General features: G+C 52.0%; 9 protein-coding genes across 9 annotated transcripts; 5 read left to right on the top strand and 4 right to left on the bottom strand.

The window, feature by feature from the left end:
* Positions 1 to 2,121: 2,121 nt before the first annotated feature.
* On the top strand, positions 2,122 to 3,351 carry P168DRAFT_277792 (serine/threonine-protein kinase; the record flags this gene model as incomplete). Its single annotated transcript, XM_024835628.1, has 2 exons — positions 2,122 to 2,680; positions 2,735 to 3,351. The coding sequence occupies 2 exons, from the start codon at positions 2,122 to 2,124 to the stop codon at positions 3,349 to 3,351; spliced, it is 1,176 nt and encodes a 391-aa protein (XP_024696760.1).
* A 908-nt stretch (positions 3,352 to 4,259) lies between these two features.
* P168DRAFT_286313 (SDR family NAD(P)-dependent oxidoreductase) lies at positions 4,260 to 5,968 on the bottom strand. Its single transcript, XM_024836319.1, has 3 exons — positions 5,786 to 5,968; positions 5,449 to 5,636; positions 4,260 to 5,301 (listed from the first exon to the last, which is right to left on the bottom strand). Exons 1-3 carry the CDS (start codon positions 5,949 to 5,951, stop codon positions 4,633 to 4,635), a joined length of 1,023 nt encoding a protein of 340 aa, XP_024696759.1. The 5' UTR covers positions 5,952 to 5,968; the 3' UTR covers positions 4,260 to 4,632.
* A 297-nt stretch (positions 5,969 to 6,265) lies between these two features.
* On the bottom strand, positions 6,266 to 7,462 carry P168DRAFT_314284 (uncharacterized protein; the record flags this gene model as incomplete). The annotated part of the gene is made up of 1 exon (XM_024839764.1): positions 6,266 to 7,462. The coding sequence occupies one exon, from the start codon at positions 7,460 to 7,462 to the stop codon at positions 6,266 to 6,268; it is 1,197 nt and encodes a 398-aa protein (XP_024696758.1).
* Positions 7,463 to 8,370: 908 nt separating this feature from the next.
* P168DRAFT_10127 (hemolysin III family protein) lies at positions 8,371 to 9,764 on the bottom strand. The gene has a single exon (XM_024832519.1). The coding sequence runs from the start codon at positions 9,575 to 9,577 to the stop codon at positions 8,603 to 8,605; it is 975 nt and encodes a 324-aa protein (XP_024696757.1). The 5' UTR covers positions 9,578 to 9,764; the 3' UTR covers positions 8,371 to 8,602.
* Positions 9,765 to 9,950: 186 nt separating this feature from the next.
* P168DRAFT_308269 (uncharacterized protein) lies at positions 9,951 to 11,111 on the top strand (the record flags this gene model as incomplete). The annotated part of the gene is made up of 2 exons (XM_024839178.1): positions 9,951 to 10,051; positions 10,108 to 11,111. The coding sequence occupies 2 exons, from the start codon at positions 9,951 to 9,953 to the stop codon at positions 10,958 to 10,960; spliced, it is 954 nt and encodes a 317-aa protein (XP_024696756.1). The 3' UTR covers positions 10,961 to 11,111.
* P168DRAFT_294283 (uncharacterized protein) lies at positions 11,087 to 12,560 on the bottom strand (the record flags this gene model as incomplete). The annotated part of the gene is made up of 4 exons (XM_024837946.1): positions 11,087 to 11,281; positions 11,329 to 12,364; positions 12,422 to 12,467; positions 12,524 to 12,560. The coding sequence occupies 4 exons, from the start codon at positions 12,558 to 12,560 to the stop codon at positions 11,087 to 11,089; spliced, it is 1,314 nt and encodes a 437-aa protein (XP_024696755.1).
* A 261-nt stretch (positions 12,561 to 12,821) lies between these two features.
* On the top strand, positions 12,822 to 14,014 carry P168DRAFT_10038 (Tvp18 family protein). Its single transcript, XM_024832513.1, has 4 exons — positions 12,822 to 12,998; positions 13,067 to 13,082; positions 13,338 to 13,430; positions 13,481 to 14,014. Exons 1-4 carry the CDS (start codon positions 12,962 to 12,964, stop codon positions 13,779 to 13,781), a joined length of 447 nt encoding a protein of 148 aa, XP_024696754.1. The 5' UTR covers positions 12,822 to 12,961; the 3' UTR covers positions 13,782 to 14,014.
* A 732-nt stretch (positions 14,015 to 14,746) lies between these two features.
* P168DRAFT_10095 (uncharacterized protein) lies at positions 14,747 to 15,493 on the top strand. Its single transcript, XM_024832517.1, has 2 exons — positions 14,747 to 14,775; positions 14,845 to 15,493. Exon 2 carries the CDS (start codon positions 15,041 to 15,043, stop codon positions 15,389 to 15,391), a length of 351 nt encoding a protein of 116 aa, XP_024696753.1. The 5' UTR covers positions 14,747 to 14,775; positions 14,845 to 15,040; the 3' UTR covers positions 15,392 to 15,493.
* On the top strand, positions 15,493 to 16,188 carry P168DRAFT_10052 (uncharacterized protein). Its single transcript, XM_024832515.1, has one exon. It carries the CDS (start codon positions 15,595 to 15,597, stop codon positions 16,045 to 16,047), a length of 453 nt encoding a protein of 150 aa, XP_024696752.1. The 5' UTR covers positions 15,493 to 15,594; the 3' UTR covers positions 16,048 to 16,188.
* Positions 16,189 to 17,206: the final 1,018 nt, after the last annotated feature.

The raw sequence follows: 17,206 nt of genomic DNA, 5'->3' as shown, positions 1-17,206 counted from the left end.
CATGAAGGATTCATCCACATCATATTATATTTATCTCATCTCATCTCATCCATTCATATCATATCAGACTATGATACTGTATCATATAATATTCATCAAAAAGGTCTTGACCAAAGTACTCTAGTAAGATATTCCATGATGTCATGTCTAGTTCTCATTCTTCTTATTCCTTTCTTTTTTCTTGGTCAGGTACTACTAGCTGAGGAGGTATGAAACTGTACCAGCTGAACAATGATGGTGGGTGGGGGGGAGGAATAGAGCACGGACCTGTTATATTTGGATAGATGGGTCAGACCTACTACCTAGTAGGAATTGTTTAGATACTTTACCTTCTAGGTAGATACTTTACCTTCTACCTAGGTAGAATACCTAGTATCTAGTATACAGTAGTATCTACTATCTACCATCTAGTGCTGATGTAGGGATACCTACTCATCGTAATAGACAAGGTAGACAGCGGCAAACCCAGCCATCTTACTCCGTAGATACCTCAGGTATGGATGGAAGACACGGGACGCCTTGCAGGACGAGCCAATCAAGGCGGGGTCTCGGACCGCCAACGTGGCCGCAAAGCAGCCAATCGGGGGGGGTGTGGGGATATATCACAGATGGTGATTGGTGGGGGGGGGTTAGGGGTTGCCTCACTTTCACATCATTATTTCATCCAGTATTTGTTTTGTCCATGTTTGAGTCATTCTATTATTTATTATTGCGTTGATCTATACCTAGGTAGTATTCATTTAGTATCGATAGAGGGTAAGATGGACGGATAATTATTGTATAGTAGAGTATTCCGTACTATGTATATTCAGATGATCATGGTAAAGACGGTGTGTTCTATTTATTATTCATTATTCATTTCTAACATCTAGAACACTACCTAGGACTCTGGTCAAGATGGATGAGCTGGCACAACAAGGCTAAATTATCATCACTAATCTAACTAGATAAAAATAAATCATTATAAATCAGAATAATATCGACAGTGTGAGAAACAGCCAATCAACCATCCCATCCATGGTCATGCAGCATGGATCATGAGAAGGGAGGTGGGGACTTGCTCCCTCTGGTACACCGCCATGAATGACCATCGAAGCATCATACATCTCTAGCCTGGTGGGTCCGCCAATAATCCTGTCCATTCCGGTCTGGTCTGGACATTTTCATCCCATATTAATTGAGATTATGGAGATGATTTTCTGAGGTGAGAACCAACCGATTCCCAACGGACCATCCGAGTGGAGGCCTTTGGAGAGCCCCGTGTTCGTCTGGTCGTTTTCTCGTTTCTTCTTCTCGCCTCCTGATCTCCACACCATCTTTGCCTCTGATTTCCTCTCTCTATCCGTACTGGATATATATCAGTCTCGACCAAGTTCTCCTGTCCTCACGCTATCTGGTTGGCTGATCGGCGACAGATCAGATTCTCCTTTTATTATATTATTCTTGTTGGATTATTCTCTGTTAATACCTCATCTGCTTTCTTATTACCACCATCCTCCCACCATCCCCTCCATCCTTCATCCTCCTCCCTCCATCCCTCCTTTAACCCTCCACCTTATTCTTTGGTGCCCCAACCATCCATCCACCATCTACCACCAACCTTCCACCTGTCCACTGGATCAACCGGGCACCGCCTCCTGTTCTCTCACTGCCACGCTGGATCTGCCCTATTCTAAATCTCCCCCCCGCCCCCTTTCAACCATAATCTCCCACCCAAACTCTGACCCACTGGATTATATCAACTCTGCCATCACTCCGTGATTTTTGTACCAGGATATTGGATTGCCTACCTTCAACCCGTTCCCAACTGTCACTCCTTCCATGGATTCCTAGACGACTTTCCTTTGGTTCTGCCCTGTGTGCCACCCGGCCTTTGACGATTTGGATGTTCTTGCCACTTGACGGGATTCTGCCGGATATAATTGCATGTTGACAACCGTCAACACCATCCGACCACGATCATAATAAGGAATCGGCCTGGATTCGGTTCCCTTTTGGTTTTTCTTCTTTTCTTGATCCCTTCTTTGTACCCCTTCTCATTCCCTTTTTGATCATGCATCCTCCGACCTTTGGCATGTATCCCACCATGCTTCCCACCCCCCTCCCTCGCCTCCCATCCCCATGTCTCGTTGCTATGCCCCGGAAGACCGTTTGGGACTCCTCCTGGCCAACCGCCTGGAGCTTACCTCCATCCTCGGGGTAGGCGCCTATGGCGTCGTCTACACCGCCGTCGACATCCATACCAATCTCATGTACGCCGTCAAGGCCCTCAACAAGGCTGGCTTGGATCCCCGCCAGCTCAAGTTCCAGCAGCGGGAAATCAAACTCCACCACACCGCCAGCCGCCACGCCAACGTGGTCTCCCTGGTCCGGATCATGGATGCCGTCGATTGTACATACGTGGTCATTGAATTCTGTCCGGAAGGTGACTTGTTCTCCAACATCACCGAAAAGGGCCACTTCGTTTCAAATGATCCCTTGGTCAAGCGCGTCTTCCTCCAGGTCCTGGATGCCGTCCAGTTCTGCCACTCCCAAGGGATCTACCACCGGGACTTGAAGCCGGAGAACATCCTGGTCACCGACCAAGGACTGACCGTCAAGCTGGCTGACTTTGGCCTCGCCACCGAAGATGCCTACACCACCGACTTTGGCTGCGGCTCGACCTTCTATATGTCGCCTGGTACATTTTTCCTTGTTCCCCCCCCCCGTTCACTCCAACTGCTAACATGAGTAGAATGCCAACAAACCTACCCCCGTCCCATGTCCTCATACGAATCGGCCCCCAACGACGTCTGGAGTCTCGGCGTCATCCTGGTCAATCTGACGTGCGGCCGCAATCCGTGGAAACGAGCCTCACCCGAGGACTCCACCTTTCGCGCCTATCTCAAGGACCCCTTCTTCCTGCAGTCCATCCTGCCCCTGTCCGATGAGATGATCGTCATCCTGAGTCGTATCTTCGAGTGCGACCCCACTAAGCGGATCACCATCCCGGAGCTGCGCCACCTGATCCTGGACTGCCCCCGGTTTACCATGAACCCGGCCACGCCCTGGGCCCTGCCCCAGTTTGTGCAGCCCGTGCCGGTGTCCACGCCCGTGGACGTCGACGCCTTCACCCAGTCGTCCGTCTCCTCGGGCTCCTCCCACTACTCGGACGCCTGGGACTCGGCCGTCTCCGACACATCCTCCTGGACCGAGGGGTATCCCGATGTGGACAGCTTATCTTCCGTCGGCGTGGATTTCGCATCCGACTGCAAAGATGACTTTCCCCCCGCGGACTCGGTCGCCTGCAGCGATCTTCCCGAGCCCCTGGTCTTCCCCCAACCCTTCACCCTTCCTATCCGCGTCTGCTGAACTTTCCTTCTGTCTGAACGTGATGACCACCCGGTTGTCTATTTATGAATGACGCCTTCAACAACTGCCTCGGATTTCTCCATCCTGGATTGCATATGATTTTGGAGCGACCGTGTAATATTTCGAAAAGCCCGGATTGGACATACCTAATCTCTGGATGCCTGGTTGCCACAGCCGTGGTATCAGGATTCCAGCTTGGCCTCTAGCTTGGCGGGGCCATGGGATGTGGAGTGTTTTATTAATGTTGATATCATGGTGGATATTTGTTTTTTGGGTCTGTTTTCATCTATTGTCTATTTTCTACTATCTGTTTTGTTTGGTGTTTGGTGTTTGGGAAGGGCATCTGAAAGAAGAAAATACCCCATATCAAGCGTTCTATTCTTTTCTTTAATCTTCTTTTTTTTTTTTTTTTTTCATTTTCTTCTTTCTTTTATCTTTTCTTATTCATTTCTATGTTTGGAGTTGGAGGACCTCTTCATTACGATACCTGTGATACATGGTTCCATGGACAACCATCACACACTGTCAAGATAGTTGCGACAATTATACGTGTTCCCTCGACCAGTCAGATTCATCCGACTGGTCCGCTGGCATCTAGCCAGCGAGGATAGGGATAGATGAGATGACAGATGACGTTGAATAGACGACTGCGACGTTCTATTTTTATTCTATTCACTTTTGGCTACTTTTTGACCCAGCCTTACTTTCTCGACTCATCCTTTCTCCCTCTCAACCTCATCAAACTTTACATGGATGATATGGATGTGGGTATGGATATGGCTAGTGACCATTCATCCTGCGTCGGCCTCCCCGAGAGTCGACTCGATCAGATCGAACCACGCCACCACCACCACCACCACCACGCTGTGCGACTTGAGTTCTGTTCTTTTTTGCCGTTGACAAGGGGGAGTGTTACGGAGATTCTGGTTCTGGATTTTTACGATACAGAGATATAATCTTATGATACGGTACTTTGTTTGATACTCTGTATGATACTTTACGATAAAGCTATGGATTGCATATACGTTGTGCATTATCGAGTGCGACCTCATGAGAGGACATGTTGGGTGTGATATCGACGTCTTCGGCTCGTGCACGTGGATATTAACCAACTACCTACGATATCAATTGCACTCAGATATCAATTGCATTCAAATATCAACTGCACTCAGATATCAAAAATACCAACAACAATCAAACAACACCCCTCAAGCAAATGCACAAAACAACTCTGCCTCCCCAGCAAATCAACCCCGAGAAAGAAGAGAAAAAAGAGAAGAACTACATATTCCTCCCCCCCGTAACCCGAATCGTCTCCCCACTAACATAACTAAACAAAGGACTCGCAACCCCCAACACCGACCTCGCCGCCTCCTCGGGACTCGCCGGCCGTCCCAGCGGGATATCGGGGTACGCCGGCGCCGCCGTCTTCGCCTCCTGCTGCACAGCACCACCACGGCGGGAATCAAGCTGCTTCCCCGGGATGCCGAGCGCGACTTTCGTCCCGTCGGGCGTGGTGATGAATGCGCCGGCTTCTTTAGCGGCCGTGAGACGGGTCTGCACGAAGCCAAAGGCGATGGTGTTGGAGCGCACCCCGAAGGCAGGGCCCCATTCTTTGGCGATTGTGCGGGTCAGGCCGACGACGCCGGCTTTGGCGAGGGCGTAGTTTGCTTGGCCTCTATCGTTCACCATTGTGGTTAGTATTGTAGATGGGGGTAGGTTTAGGGTGGAAGGTAAGGGTAAGGGAAAGACAGGGCAAAGGTAAGGCAAGGGTGAGGTAATGAAGGGAAAGACTAACGCATTCCCATGAATCCCAGACGTAGAGCTGATATTGATAATAACCCGCGGCTCCTTGTCTTTCACGCGGAAGTAGGGCGCCGCAGCGCGGACGAGCTTGAAGGGCGCTGTGCCGTGGATAGCGAGCATTGTGTCCCATTGTTTGTCTGTCATCTTTACATATCATACCTTCTATTAGCATTTCTCTTTCTTTCTCTCTCTCTCTCTCTCTTTCTCTCTCTCTCTCTCTCTCTCTCTCTCTCTCTCTCTCTCTCTCTCTTCCGTATAGATAACAGGTAAATGAAGTAAGAAGAAGCGTACCTTATGAATAACTCCATCCCACGTAAACCCCGCATTATTAACGATAATATGGATCTTGCCGTCTCCGAACTCAGCGGCCTTTTTGACCAGCTCGGCAATGTATGCGTCGTTGAGCACGTCGCCGGGGACAGCGAGGGCGCGGTTGGGGGATGCGCTGTTGATGGCGGTGGCTACTGCGTTTGCTTTGTCTATTCTTCTTGTCAGTAACCTGTTTTTTTTTCTTGATCATCCTGTGTTTGACACAGTAGTATCCATGAACGTATCCATGTATCCGTACATGTGAATAGTATAGTAGCGTAGCTACTATATATGTAAGGATGGGAAAAGAAAAACATACCATGGTCAATATCAGCAATAACAACCTTGGCACCCTCGTTGGCAAACAGTCTCGCCGTCTCGGCTCCAATGCCTTGGCCGGCGCCGGTGATGATGGCTACTTGGTTGGCGAGGAGGCCGGAGGGGAAGTTGAGGTGGGAGGAGATTTGGGAGAGTCGGGCTGCCATTTTGGTTTTTTTTCTCTTTACTGGATTGGTTTGTGTTTGATTTGTGGTTTGGTTGTTGATCTTGTTGGAGAGGAGAGGAGGAGAGGAGAGAGAGGTTGTTGTAGTTGGAGGTATGGAATGATGAGTGCGGAGAATGTGAGGGGTTTACCTAGGTATGGTTATAAGGTGGTGTATAGATTGCCTCGGCCCGCGTGGACCGAGTACCGCTTCATTGTATACTTCAGACTCTACTTCGATACTCAATAATGATACTCAATACAAGACCCAATTAAGTTATATCAACACTGCAACTATATTATAACAATATACTATAATTAAGTAATATGAATGCACTGATCAGCTATCAACGCCTCATGCCCCCTAACCGTCTGCAACAACCAACTCCCCTCCCCAACCTCCATCCCCCCAGTGCGCATCCCCATCTCAACAGCATCCTTCGCCTGCCCCAGCGCCTCCTGACACTGCGCCAACCGCCCACAAAGCAGCACCCGTCTCACCCGCCTCGTCTCATCCGGACTCGTCTCGTACTCCCCATACGACACAACCGACCCGTCCCCTCCTCCTCCACCCATCCCAGCCGGCGTCGTCGACGCGCCATACTCAAACGACACCCAGTAGCTGAACAACTGCGCCGCCACATCCAGCGTCGACACAGCCAGTAGCAGATTCCCACTATCCTTATGACACTGCCCGCAGCCCAAAAAACCCTGACACACGACCAGCGCCGCCCGCAGCGCCTGCAAGCTCCGGTCGAACCGCAGCTGCGCCGTGTCGACTGCCATGTGGCGCAGGTGCGCCATCTGGATCTGAAGCGCTTCGTCGCAGTCGCAGGCTGGTGGGAATGTTGGTACGCTCGGCACGTGCACGGCCAGTGGGCAGCTTGTCAACCCCTTCGTGATGAACTCTTTTTGCAGGAATGTGGGCGACATTGATGTTGGGGGCCCGCAGAGTCCTTCCTCTCCTCCCCCTCCTCCCGTCGGGAGCCCGTCGCCGAACGGCGACCCGTACTCTACGGGCGAGGTCAGCAGCATTGTGGCCTCGTGGCTCTGGCTGTCGGGACTCTCCGAGTGACTGCTTGCTTCGTAGGTGGGCGGCTGCAGAATGCTACTGGCAGATGAGCCCCGTCGATCAGGCGATGATGACGGCAGCGGCGGTTGTTGTTGTTGTTGTTGCCCCGGCCGAGACCACCGGTGATGATGATGGTGATGATCCCCCGGATACCCCGCCGGCCCGATAGCCGGAAACGCCTTGTCCAGATCGTCCGCGCCGAGCAGTTTATCCTCCTGCAGCTGGCCCAGCTTGCGCAGCGTCGCGCGGTTCTTGCTCCCCTTGGGCTTGCCGGACCGGTTGGCCACCCGGTACCGGCAGTGCAGCCCGTGCCGGAGACACCGGATGCAGGTGTTTTTGCCGGACAGGTTGCACTTCACTTTGGATTGTCGGCAGTTCTCGCACGCTGCTCGGAGCTTGGGTGCGTCGGCCGCATTCCCGGTGTGGTTGGACTCTCTGAGCATCTATGTGTTGCGCTGGTATATGAGATGCAGAGAAAGACTGAGTTTGATGGAGGACGAGTTGGACGGTATACTGACAGGTGGTGGTCCCCTATAAGATATAGAACAATGTGTTGGCGGTACGATCCACATGTGGGCGGCCTCATCCAAGGAAAAAAATGAGAGAGGAAAGGAGGAATATATCAATCAGCAAGCACAGCCAGCGCAACCAGCCAGCGCCTAGTATTTCCCCATCCAGGTACATCCAGTCTATATGCCTGAAGAACACACACACACACACGCCAGGCCTATTCGTATTGGGACCGCTGAATCGTCGAAAACCGCATATGAAGTCAGCCGTTGTGAAACCCAACCATTGCATCTGATCCACCCAGACATGGGAGCAGATCATGGTGACTTCTCTCTCCCCCACCCACCCACACCACCCCTGGTTGTTGCAGACCAGCCCCGTGGTCCAAACCGCTCCCCAATCTTACTTGTCCAAAAGCCAAATTGGCAGTCGGAGAATGCGGCGCGCCGACCTTCTGGCTCGCGCCGGCTAGTTCGTCGTCGATTGGCATTGTTAGGCTCGAGGCTAATAAGCTCAGGTGCTACCTCGTGGACTTCCCAGGCGCGACCTTGCCAGAGAACTCTCTGTGGCCGGGCTCGGGATTGGGCGACTGCTGTTTTTCCCTGGTAGTCTGACGTAGCATTCATGGTTGGAACTTACATACAGACTCCCCTCTGCAATCCCAGGGAGCTGCAGGCCAGCGCACCATGTGAGCTGTAAACTTGCGCAGTCTGGACTCTCCATTCGTCTGCAGCATGCAGGCATAGAGTGAGCGGTGAACCTCGACGCTTGCCTTCTTTCAGCTTCTACTCCTTTTCGCTCTTGGAGGTTCCTTCCCCCTTAACCTGAACAATAGAACCAAAGACTCCCCGTCATACATACACCCCAGACGTCAGCAAACCAAGGTCGGACACATCCCGTATCATTCGCGGGTCGTCAGCATGAGGTCGTGGTGCTCTATCCTGCCCCATGGCAACACATAAATCTATTACATTGGATAGGACGATCGCTCGCTACATAATATACCCAACTGTAACCTGTCGTTCACACATCAGGACACCGCTCGTGTGATCTTCCGCTCACCCGCGGACGAATCACCTCCCACCGCCGCTCACTCCAGCGCCCGAACACCGCTCCGCGATGCCACTGTGCCTGTAATCAAACGCCCTCAGCAGCCCCGTCAGGTGAGCCACGGCCGCACACACGACCAGCACATGAAAGATCTGATGCGAGCTGCCCCAGAGGTCGAAGCGACCCGGACACAGCCGCTCCGGAACGCGCGCCGCATATATCGCCGCCCCCACGATGTAAAGCAGCCCCTGGAGCACCACCCAGCCCAGCCCGATCTGCCGCATCTCGCGCTCCAGCCCGTACGCCTCGATCCCGTGGAGGACGGGCACCACGGCCGAGAGACCCATGCCGACGAACATGGCCGCGCGGAAGGGCCGCCACAGCGGCGTGCGGAATCGCGGCAGGATCGACACACACGCGCAGCCAAGACCGATGCTGCAGATCATCGTCCAGTACCGTCGCTGCAGGCCTGGCTCGCAGTAGAACCCGTAGTAGACGCTGGGGACGAAGCTGCCCACGATGAGCCCCACGATGCCCACGTAGTCGAATGCGTTCCCGATCCGGGACACCTGCGGCGAGTGGTTGGATACCGTGTGGTATGTCGCTGACATGCCTAGGCAGAAGGCGGCGCCTGCGAAAAAACACCCGAACGCTACGAGGTCGCCTTGTGTTGCTGTCTCGTACCGCGGGGCGAGGGCCTTGTGGAGGCTGTACGCCGCTGGGATGGCTAGGAGTGCGGGTAGCAGGTGCGTGTAGATGTTGACTGACTCATTGTGGAGGTAGGTGAGGGAGTGAAACGACCCCCAGAATGAGAACGACGCTGGTCGGTAGCCCGTGAGGATGTGTTGGTTGTCACGCTGCCAGTGTGGCAGGTCGTCCCAGTGGAGGAGCTTTTTGACAAGTCGTGAGGGCTGGTTCAGGGCTGCTTCTACGACCGTTTCTGGCTGGCTAGGCCCTGTGTCTTTGGGTGGGTCTTGACGACGCTGGCGAGTCGACATGGCGGATGTATTGACTATGATAGTTGGTGACGGGATTGCAGATGCAATGCAGGTTGCGTGACGGATCAATACTCAGCAGATAGATGGCAATGACGGTGAGGGAATAGGTATAGGGAGTTGAAGAAGCCTGGTGTTATTCGGCCATAGTAGATGTAGGAAAAGAGACCCCGATCATCCATGGCTCGAACTGTGGAGCGTTGGATTGATGAGCGTTGGGACTCGATCATCCCGACTTTCCCCGTTGGGAAGTCACTACAAACCACACAAACCACACAAACAATGTAAACTGCCCAAACCATCCAAACCCGTGGCGTTATCATGTCGCGGGTATCAACTCACTGACAACAACACATCCATATCATGAATTATCGCCATGTCGGCCCGCCAGAACCCCGGAAAGTGGACCAAAAGCCGCTTGAAGCCTGTCGCCGACTCCCTGGAGGCAGTGGGGTTCGTGTCTAAAGGCGATCGCAAGTATGCGCCAACCGTCTGGAGATTAAGCTAGCGGGGGAAACGACTAACCCGCGCAGACTACTAGACCACAAAGCCCAAATCGACTACTATGAGAAGATAAAAGAGCGGTACGTGCGATTCGGCGCGTTATACAAGGGCAATCTGGAAGCAGCCTGGGCGTCCCTCCCCACCAGCCCGTCCGGTGACGCAACCAAGAATCCCCCGGCTTCTGTACCCCACGGTCAACCGGCGGGGACTCGTGGGCCCTCCGCCTCCGCCGAACTATCGACCCTCCTGCTTTCCCTCCGCAAGCTTCGAGAGGCTGTTCTGGCCACCGCATCCACAACTCCCGTCTCCTTCTCCCAGCATGTCCATATTTTCTCCGCCCGACTCTCAATCAAAGCCAAGCATCCGCCGTCGTATTTCCCCTCCCTCCGGTACCTCGTCGACAGGCTGCACTCGCCGGCGCATCCATTGGCGGAGTCAGAGCTGAAGGAGCTCCTCTCGTATCTTATTCTCGACTATGCCTGTCGGCAGGAAGACCTGGTGGCTGCGTTCGAGCTGCGCGCGCGGGCGCGTCGCCAATACGCCTTCCAGTCGCAGACGGTCGACCGCGTCCTGAACGCCCTGGCGCATGACAACTGGGTGGTCTTCTGGCAGGTCCGCAAGGAGGTGACCTCGGAACTGCGGTCGGTGATTGATTGGGCGGAGGACCGCGTGCGGAGACACGCGCTCAAGGCCGTCGGCAGTGCCTATCTTAGCGTCCATGTGACATGGATCACCGAGGGCTGCACGGGCGACGGGTCCTGGACGTGGGAGAAATTGGTGGAGAGGGAGAAGGTCGGTTGGTCGCGGGAAGGAGACATGGTCATTATTAAACGGCCGAAGCGAAAACCGGCGCAGAATCTCACCCCGATCAAGGAATCTTGACGGCTTCCATTCTTTTGAGCATTATACTTGGCGTGCTAGGCGTTGGGAAGGCGGCGTTCATTCAGGGATAGAGGGAGCAAAATGCTAGCAAAGCATTGTATCTTTATTGGCCTCTTATCATCAAAATTACATCTTGAAGTCCGAATTCGGCCGGTCCAGATTGGTTTGCCCCGTAATTGGCTGTCTAGCAACCGTCTCAACCAGGCCGGTCTTCAGTTTCGAAGACTTGTCCGAACAGAGCTCGTAGACGGTCGCAAGATTGAACACGAGGCCGCCAAACGACTGGTTCTCCTGCGCGAGGGACTCCAGGGTTTCGCGGGCCTGCTAATATGAGCAATAGTGTTATTCCGAGGGCTGGGGCAACGTACGTCATTGAGTCGGGCTGTGTACAGCAAGCACACAGCCAAATTCTGCTTGACCATTGCTTCGTCCGACCTCTTGGGTCCAGCCTCGACAAGGGCCTGCCATTCTGTCGCGGCATCATCGTATCGACCCTCGGCCATGCTGAGAAGCGGTTTGAATATCGTGTCATCCGACCCGTCCGCCAAGCGAGACTCGCGTTTCGCGGCATCGACGTCACCGATGAGCAGAAACAGCAGTGTTTTCCTTGATTTGCTAACAAAGCTATCCGAGGCTGTCGTCCGCAGGCTGTCGAGTGACCGTCGGGCCGCACTGAGGTCGCCCATCTCGATCAGGGCATTCACACTCCTAATCCCCAGGTCTGCTAACCTGTCCCTCCAGGCTTTCCGGTGCTCATCGGATATGTCGGGACGAAGGACTTCCCTTCGCGCTTCGATACCGATATCGTACAGGCCAGCAATGCCTCTGCGCGGGTCACCAAATCCGATGCTCTGCAGCCGGACGGCGAGGACCCGGAGTGGCCACGGCACAATATGACGAGGGTAGCTAGACTCTTGGCTAGATTCTTGATCTTCATCAGTAGTCTCCGATTTCGGGGTGATGTAGTAGAACTCGGAGCTCAGATCCTCGAGCGCTTTGGATTCCTGCGCCGCAAGGACGGTATTGCCGGATAGTTCCAGACAAGCCAGCCGCGTGTAGAACAGGGCAAATATAAGTTTAATGTCGGTGGGCGAGATCCCCGAAGAGGTCAGTATCGCCCCAGAGAGATAAGCTGCGAGCAGAAAGTGGCCTTCGGCCAACAGTCTCTCGAGCGTGCCCAGATTGTGGGATAGGGGCTCGTTCGAGGATGGAGCCACAAAATCCGAACGTAGTGCATGGGGGATATCTATCTGGGCTAGAGAGTGATAGACGTCATACCGGAGAAGAAACGAGAGGTCCTTCTCGAGGGTATGTGCGACCTCATCGGGGATCAATGGATCAAGGGTGTAAAATGATGCTCCAGAATAATCCCCAGTGGTCGTATTCTCTGGCTGTGATGTCACGCTGAGAGGGCTTGGGTCATTAGCGCGTATCGAAGTGTGAGACTACCATGACACCTACTCATGCGACTCATCCAAGGGACCTCTGGTCGAGCTCCTGGGGCGAGCTATTGATCGATCAGTCAAGAGCTCTGGGATATTGCAAGTAATCTGTCTTCCTTACATTTGGAAGCATTGCGGTCATGTTTGGATGTAGACATGATTCCGCGGTAATGATGCAAAAAAAAAGATAAACAGAAAAAGACCAAAAGAAATACAAGATATTTCTATAAAACCTTTCCAAACAGCCAATATAAGGGTGTAAATCAGTTGAATCTGGCCGTCCAGGAGTGTGGAGTGTGTACTTGATGTCGAAGTTAAGAGTGATTAGATAAGAGACCGCGTTATATCGGTGCCTGGGTTCTGCCGGGCGGTCAAGGGATCGACATGGCAACCTGGCCCCATTCATTCTGTCAATCATTGTCCACTCAAGGTAGCCACTGCTCATACCACTATCTCAATAACCTCCTTCCTGTCCATCTAACCTTCATCCTCTCGAACAGTCTCTATTTCTAGTATACTTCTGTTGGGATAGATCGTTCTCTCGCCGTCTCCTACCACCATGACGCTCTCTGAGGAATTCCGCTCGCGAAACTTCAGTATGGACTTCCGTGTTTACACTTGCCCTTGAGAGATCTACAGGCCGTGCTAACCATTCATTCAACAGGTATCTATGGACAATGGTATGTAAATACTTCCTGGACCGCTTTCGATACTTGATTTGCGCCCCATTCGTTGCCTCGTCCCATGTTACCTTCGAGTTGAAGCGATCATGGCTGCTTGGGGGCTGTGCTTGGCACGTTTCGGATCGGCATGACACCGCAGCAGCCGGCTCAAGTGGGAACTGCGGAGCCGACACGCATCGCATAACGTGGGAGGACAGCGTCATGGGACTATACACTCCGGCTGTGTCGCGATTGCTGACTGGTGTCTATTAGGACTGGGGTGATCTGTATTGTCCTGTGCATTGCGCTTGGAATTGCCAACATCTTTTCGCCCCCTGCGCGCATCGTCTTCAGCATTCTGTGCTTGTAAGCTGCTCTCATCCTAGGGAAAGTACTGCGCGAACTAACACTCGCAGGATCGCCGGCGTGGTCCTTATCTTCGTTGAAGTTCCCTTCCTACTTCGCATCTGCCCGACGTCCGACAAATTCGACAACTTCATCCGACGATTCACCACGAATTGGATGCGCGCCGCTATGTACCTCGCCATGAGTGCAGTCCAGTGGATCAGTCTCGTCACCGGCGCCTCCAGCTTGATTGCCGCGGCGGTCATGCTCCTGATTGCCTCCCTCTTCTATGCCCTGGCTGGCGTGAAGAGCCAGGACTTTGTTGGTAGCAAGACGCTGGGCGGACAGGGTCTAGCGCAGATGATTGTTTAGTCAGGTTTCGTGGGATATGGCATGAATTGGATTGGTTTCGGGTGCTGATCTTGTCCTGCTAGCCGTGGGATCCCCTTGCGCCCTTTGCGACATACTCTCAACCGATATAGCGGAGTGGCTGTGGACACGAGGCAGATAGGGGAACACCACCATCCAAGTCCAAATCTGGAGGAAGAAAGGAACGTTTTGCGCTGAAATTTCATGGTTACGAATTAATCCGTTCTCAGCGAGGCCGCCGAGCAGGCCTCTGTACTTTTATCTCATCAGGGTCGTCGACAAGGACTCGCGCCCCGGGCTAAAAGGCGTTTGCAATCCCGGTTTCGAATGTGTTGGGTTACGCGAAGACTCTGCTTTATATTTGCTTTGCGCTGCGTTGACCCGATATTCTTTGTTCATTTTGTGCGATTGTTGTACTTTGCTCTTTTGTTATCTCGTCCTGGTGTGGTCACCTCCGCCCAGTCGAGCCTTAGATGACTTCCTTACCGACTACTATACCTAGCGAATACCCTACTGGCATCCTGGCGATGAAGGAATTGATTATTCTCATAGGATAGCGAGAAGTAGCCATCGCTTTAGTTCCAAATGGCTCTGGTTCCAGCAATTGCCGGCTAGAGCGGTAACATCTATATTTCTCGGTCCTATCGAGTATGTACATGTTTAGTTCCAACCCAGAGGACATGTGAAACGAAGATCCATCATTTCTTGCTGTGTTTTGGCCTCCAGCTCGTCGTGCGTGCATTAGTGCCAGGTTGAAGGTAGGTACCTACTATCTACCTACGAACCAGGGTAGGTACTCGCGCCCTGTCAAATTCCACATGGTCTGTCCTTTCAACTGTATCTAATAGACATGATGTCGTCCATCCAAATGTATATACAGGTATACCGTGAGTACCTAGGGAGGTACATCCTATACAACCATGATAGGTATCGATACTCCCATTTCCACACACACAACACACGCTCTCTCTCTCTACACCAAAAATAACCAGGCAGTATATCTCCAACATTAGCCCTCCATATTGCTCATTCCAGTATGATTCTCTTAGCTTTGGTCTATCATTACAGTTCGGTAAGACATAACGTATCTCGCATGAGGTTTTAGTCGGCAGACAGCTAGGGGCTGTATATACGTCATTTTCCCCTCCTGCAAGAGACACCCCGCGTTTGAGGAGTAAAAGCTGGAAAGCGGGATACGAATGGGCGTGGCACTGCCGTTCCTTTTGTTCGTTTAGTCTTGTTTGTTTGTTTTTGAAGCTGATATGGGTTGTACGAGGAACCGTACTGATTATGGGTATACATACCTATGGAAGGGAGAGGGACTGATTGAATGGGAGAGAGAGATGAGAGAGATCTTGTTAATTTCATTCAGTTATTACCGCCCTTATCTTCTTTGCTTATTTGACTGGTTTCTTTTGCTTTTGTTTGTCCTTTGTTGTTTTCTGTATGTTCTTGTTTTTACTTTTTTGCTGCATATATGGCAGGTGATGCTTGAAATTCAGTGCACGAGGTCAGCCAACTGGTGTATGATTGGCTTGAATATCCGGGTCAGTGCATCGCCTAGAATTCTAGTGGACCTGTTATCAACTGGTAATATTGACAGGGCTTATTAGTTTCATGGGGATTAGTGTTTGAGCTTTCGTTAATTGAAACCTCGACAGATTCAGCATTGTATCAACCCTGTTGCTGTATCTTTCTCTCATGGATAGCGTGAAAGAGGCCCAGGTTATGAGAGCCATTTGATTTCCCTTCTTAGAGAAGACAAAGAATCCAACTGAGGACTCGGCTCATCGTTGGCATAAAACAGCCGATCGCGATGTGCAGAGAGATAGATGGAGTGTCTCATGATGCAATGGCTCCAGGTATACATAGGTACCGTCATAACCAAGGCCACCCGCGTCAGTGTCCCCCAACCAATCATTCGCCACCCATTATAATTACCAAGGACGGTTCATTGTTGCCGTGCAGGGTTTTTGTCATGTTTTTCTGGAAATTCCATGGACGAGAAAGACGGATCAAAGATACTGGTATCTGCACGGCCACAACGGATAACCCAGTCTGGCTGCTCCACGTACGACGGATTGGTGTCGTGGCGTGGGTGACTATTAATACCAACGGTCTGGCCCGGCGGGATCTGCCCCCCATTTGGTCATTTTGGGGTCGAGAGGACTGGAGGATGGGAACAAAGAGGGAAAGGAGTGGAGACGGGGGAGGAAATAGTTCGACCAGCCCCAACGGACCCAAAGAACTCATACACCGACACTCTTGATTTCTCAAATTGTGTCCGTGGAGGTAAGATTATACCATGATGTAGATTCTCATGTAAAAGGTGCGATCGTAAAAGCGAGTAGAAGGCAGATCGTCAGCCATTATCATGGAGGGAAAGAGTGGAGCGAAAGGCGGAGTACCTAGATAGTAGGTATGGAAGGTATCATTGTAATGCATGCGTGGTTTTGCCCTGTTTCACGTTGTTCTTTGCAACGAACCTTAGATAACACAGCTGATGGATTGACATGCCGTACGAGGCAACAAGGAGAAAATGCCGCAAAGAATCAAGAAGGAATAACGAAGAGGGAACCGTGGGAGCTGCAGATTGCATATATCCCTCCCCCTCTATCGTCATAGCAGACTGTCATTGGTGGATGGTTGGAGGCACTTGATCGGAGCCAGGAATGGACTCCTCGGTGGGCGTCAATCATTCAGTAGCAGGTATGGTGCTTGAGTACCTACGGTAATTCATGATGCTGGGGAAAACAAGAACTATGCTGGCAGTGGTTCTTTCTCGGATATATGACTGGCAACTTGAAGTGTCTTTGATAAGTGTATAAGAAGTGTAGTTATTGCGACAACGGGAACTCGTTTGTCCACGGCCGGAGAGTGGTTATCATACCGTACTAATACCAACCCTGCTAAGCCAGCCCAGCCAACAGAAGCCGTCAGCGGATGTCACGCAATGGAGCAGTGGGACGTGGTAGGAAGAAAGCGGTTAGCCTGGGTATTTTACGGCCACCACACGGACAAAAAGGTCATACATCATCTTCTCCAGAGTCCTTATTAGCTTTCTTCTTCTTCTTTTCTCCCTCTGAGACGCTCTCTCGCCCCCTGTGATCGCCATTCGATCCTCCAATCTGCCTCCATTTCACTCCATTCCAAACTCTTGTTTCTGGGACATTGTTGACCTTTGCCAAGTCCCTCCAATTGTCGAATCCTCGTCTCTTCTTGGGCTTCGATTCGTTGTAGTTCTACTCAGTCTCCCCGTTCAACTACTGACGTCTATCAAACTCACCACCCCCTGTGACTCCCCGCCTCTGGCTCTATTACAATCTGGCCACCATCAAGTTGGTAAGCATATTTCAATGATTTCGTTTTGCTTTGTCTATCCCGAGTCCTTGTTTTACTGCGTCATTTTGTGGGAGAATGCGAGGGTT

Source organism: Aspergillus campestris, assembly GCF_002847485.1.
Source record: "Aspergillus campestris IBT 28561 chromosome Unknown P168scaffold_1, whole genome shotgun sequence".
Classification (NCBI taxonomy): domain Eukaryota; kingdom Fungi; phylum Ascomycota; class Eurotiomycetes; order Eurotiales; family Aspergillaceae; genus Aspergillus; species Aspergillus campestris.
Note: the sequence above shows the minus strand (reverse complement) of the source record. Positions and strands in the feature narration are given on the sequence as shown.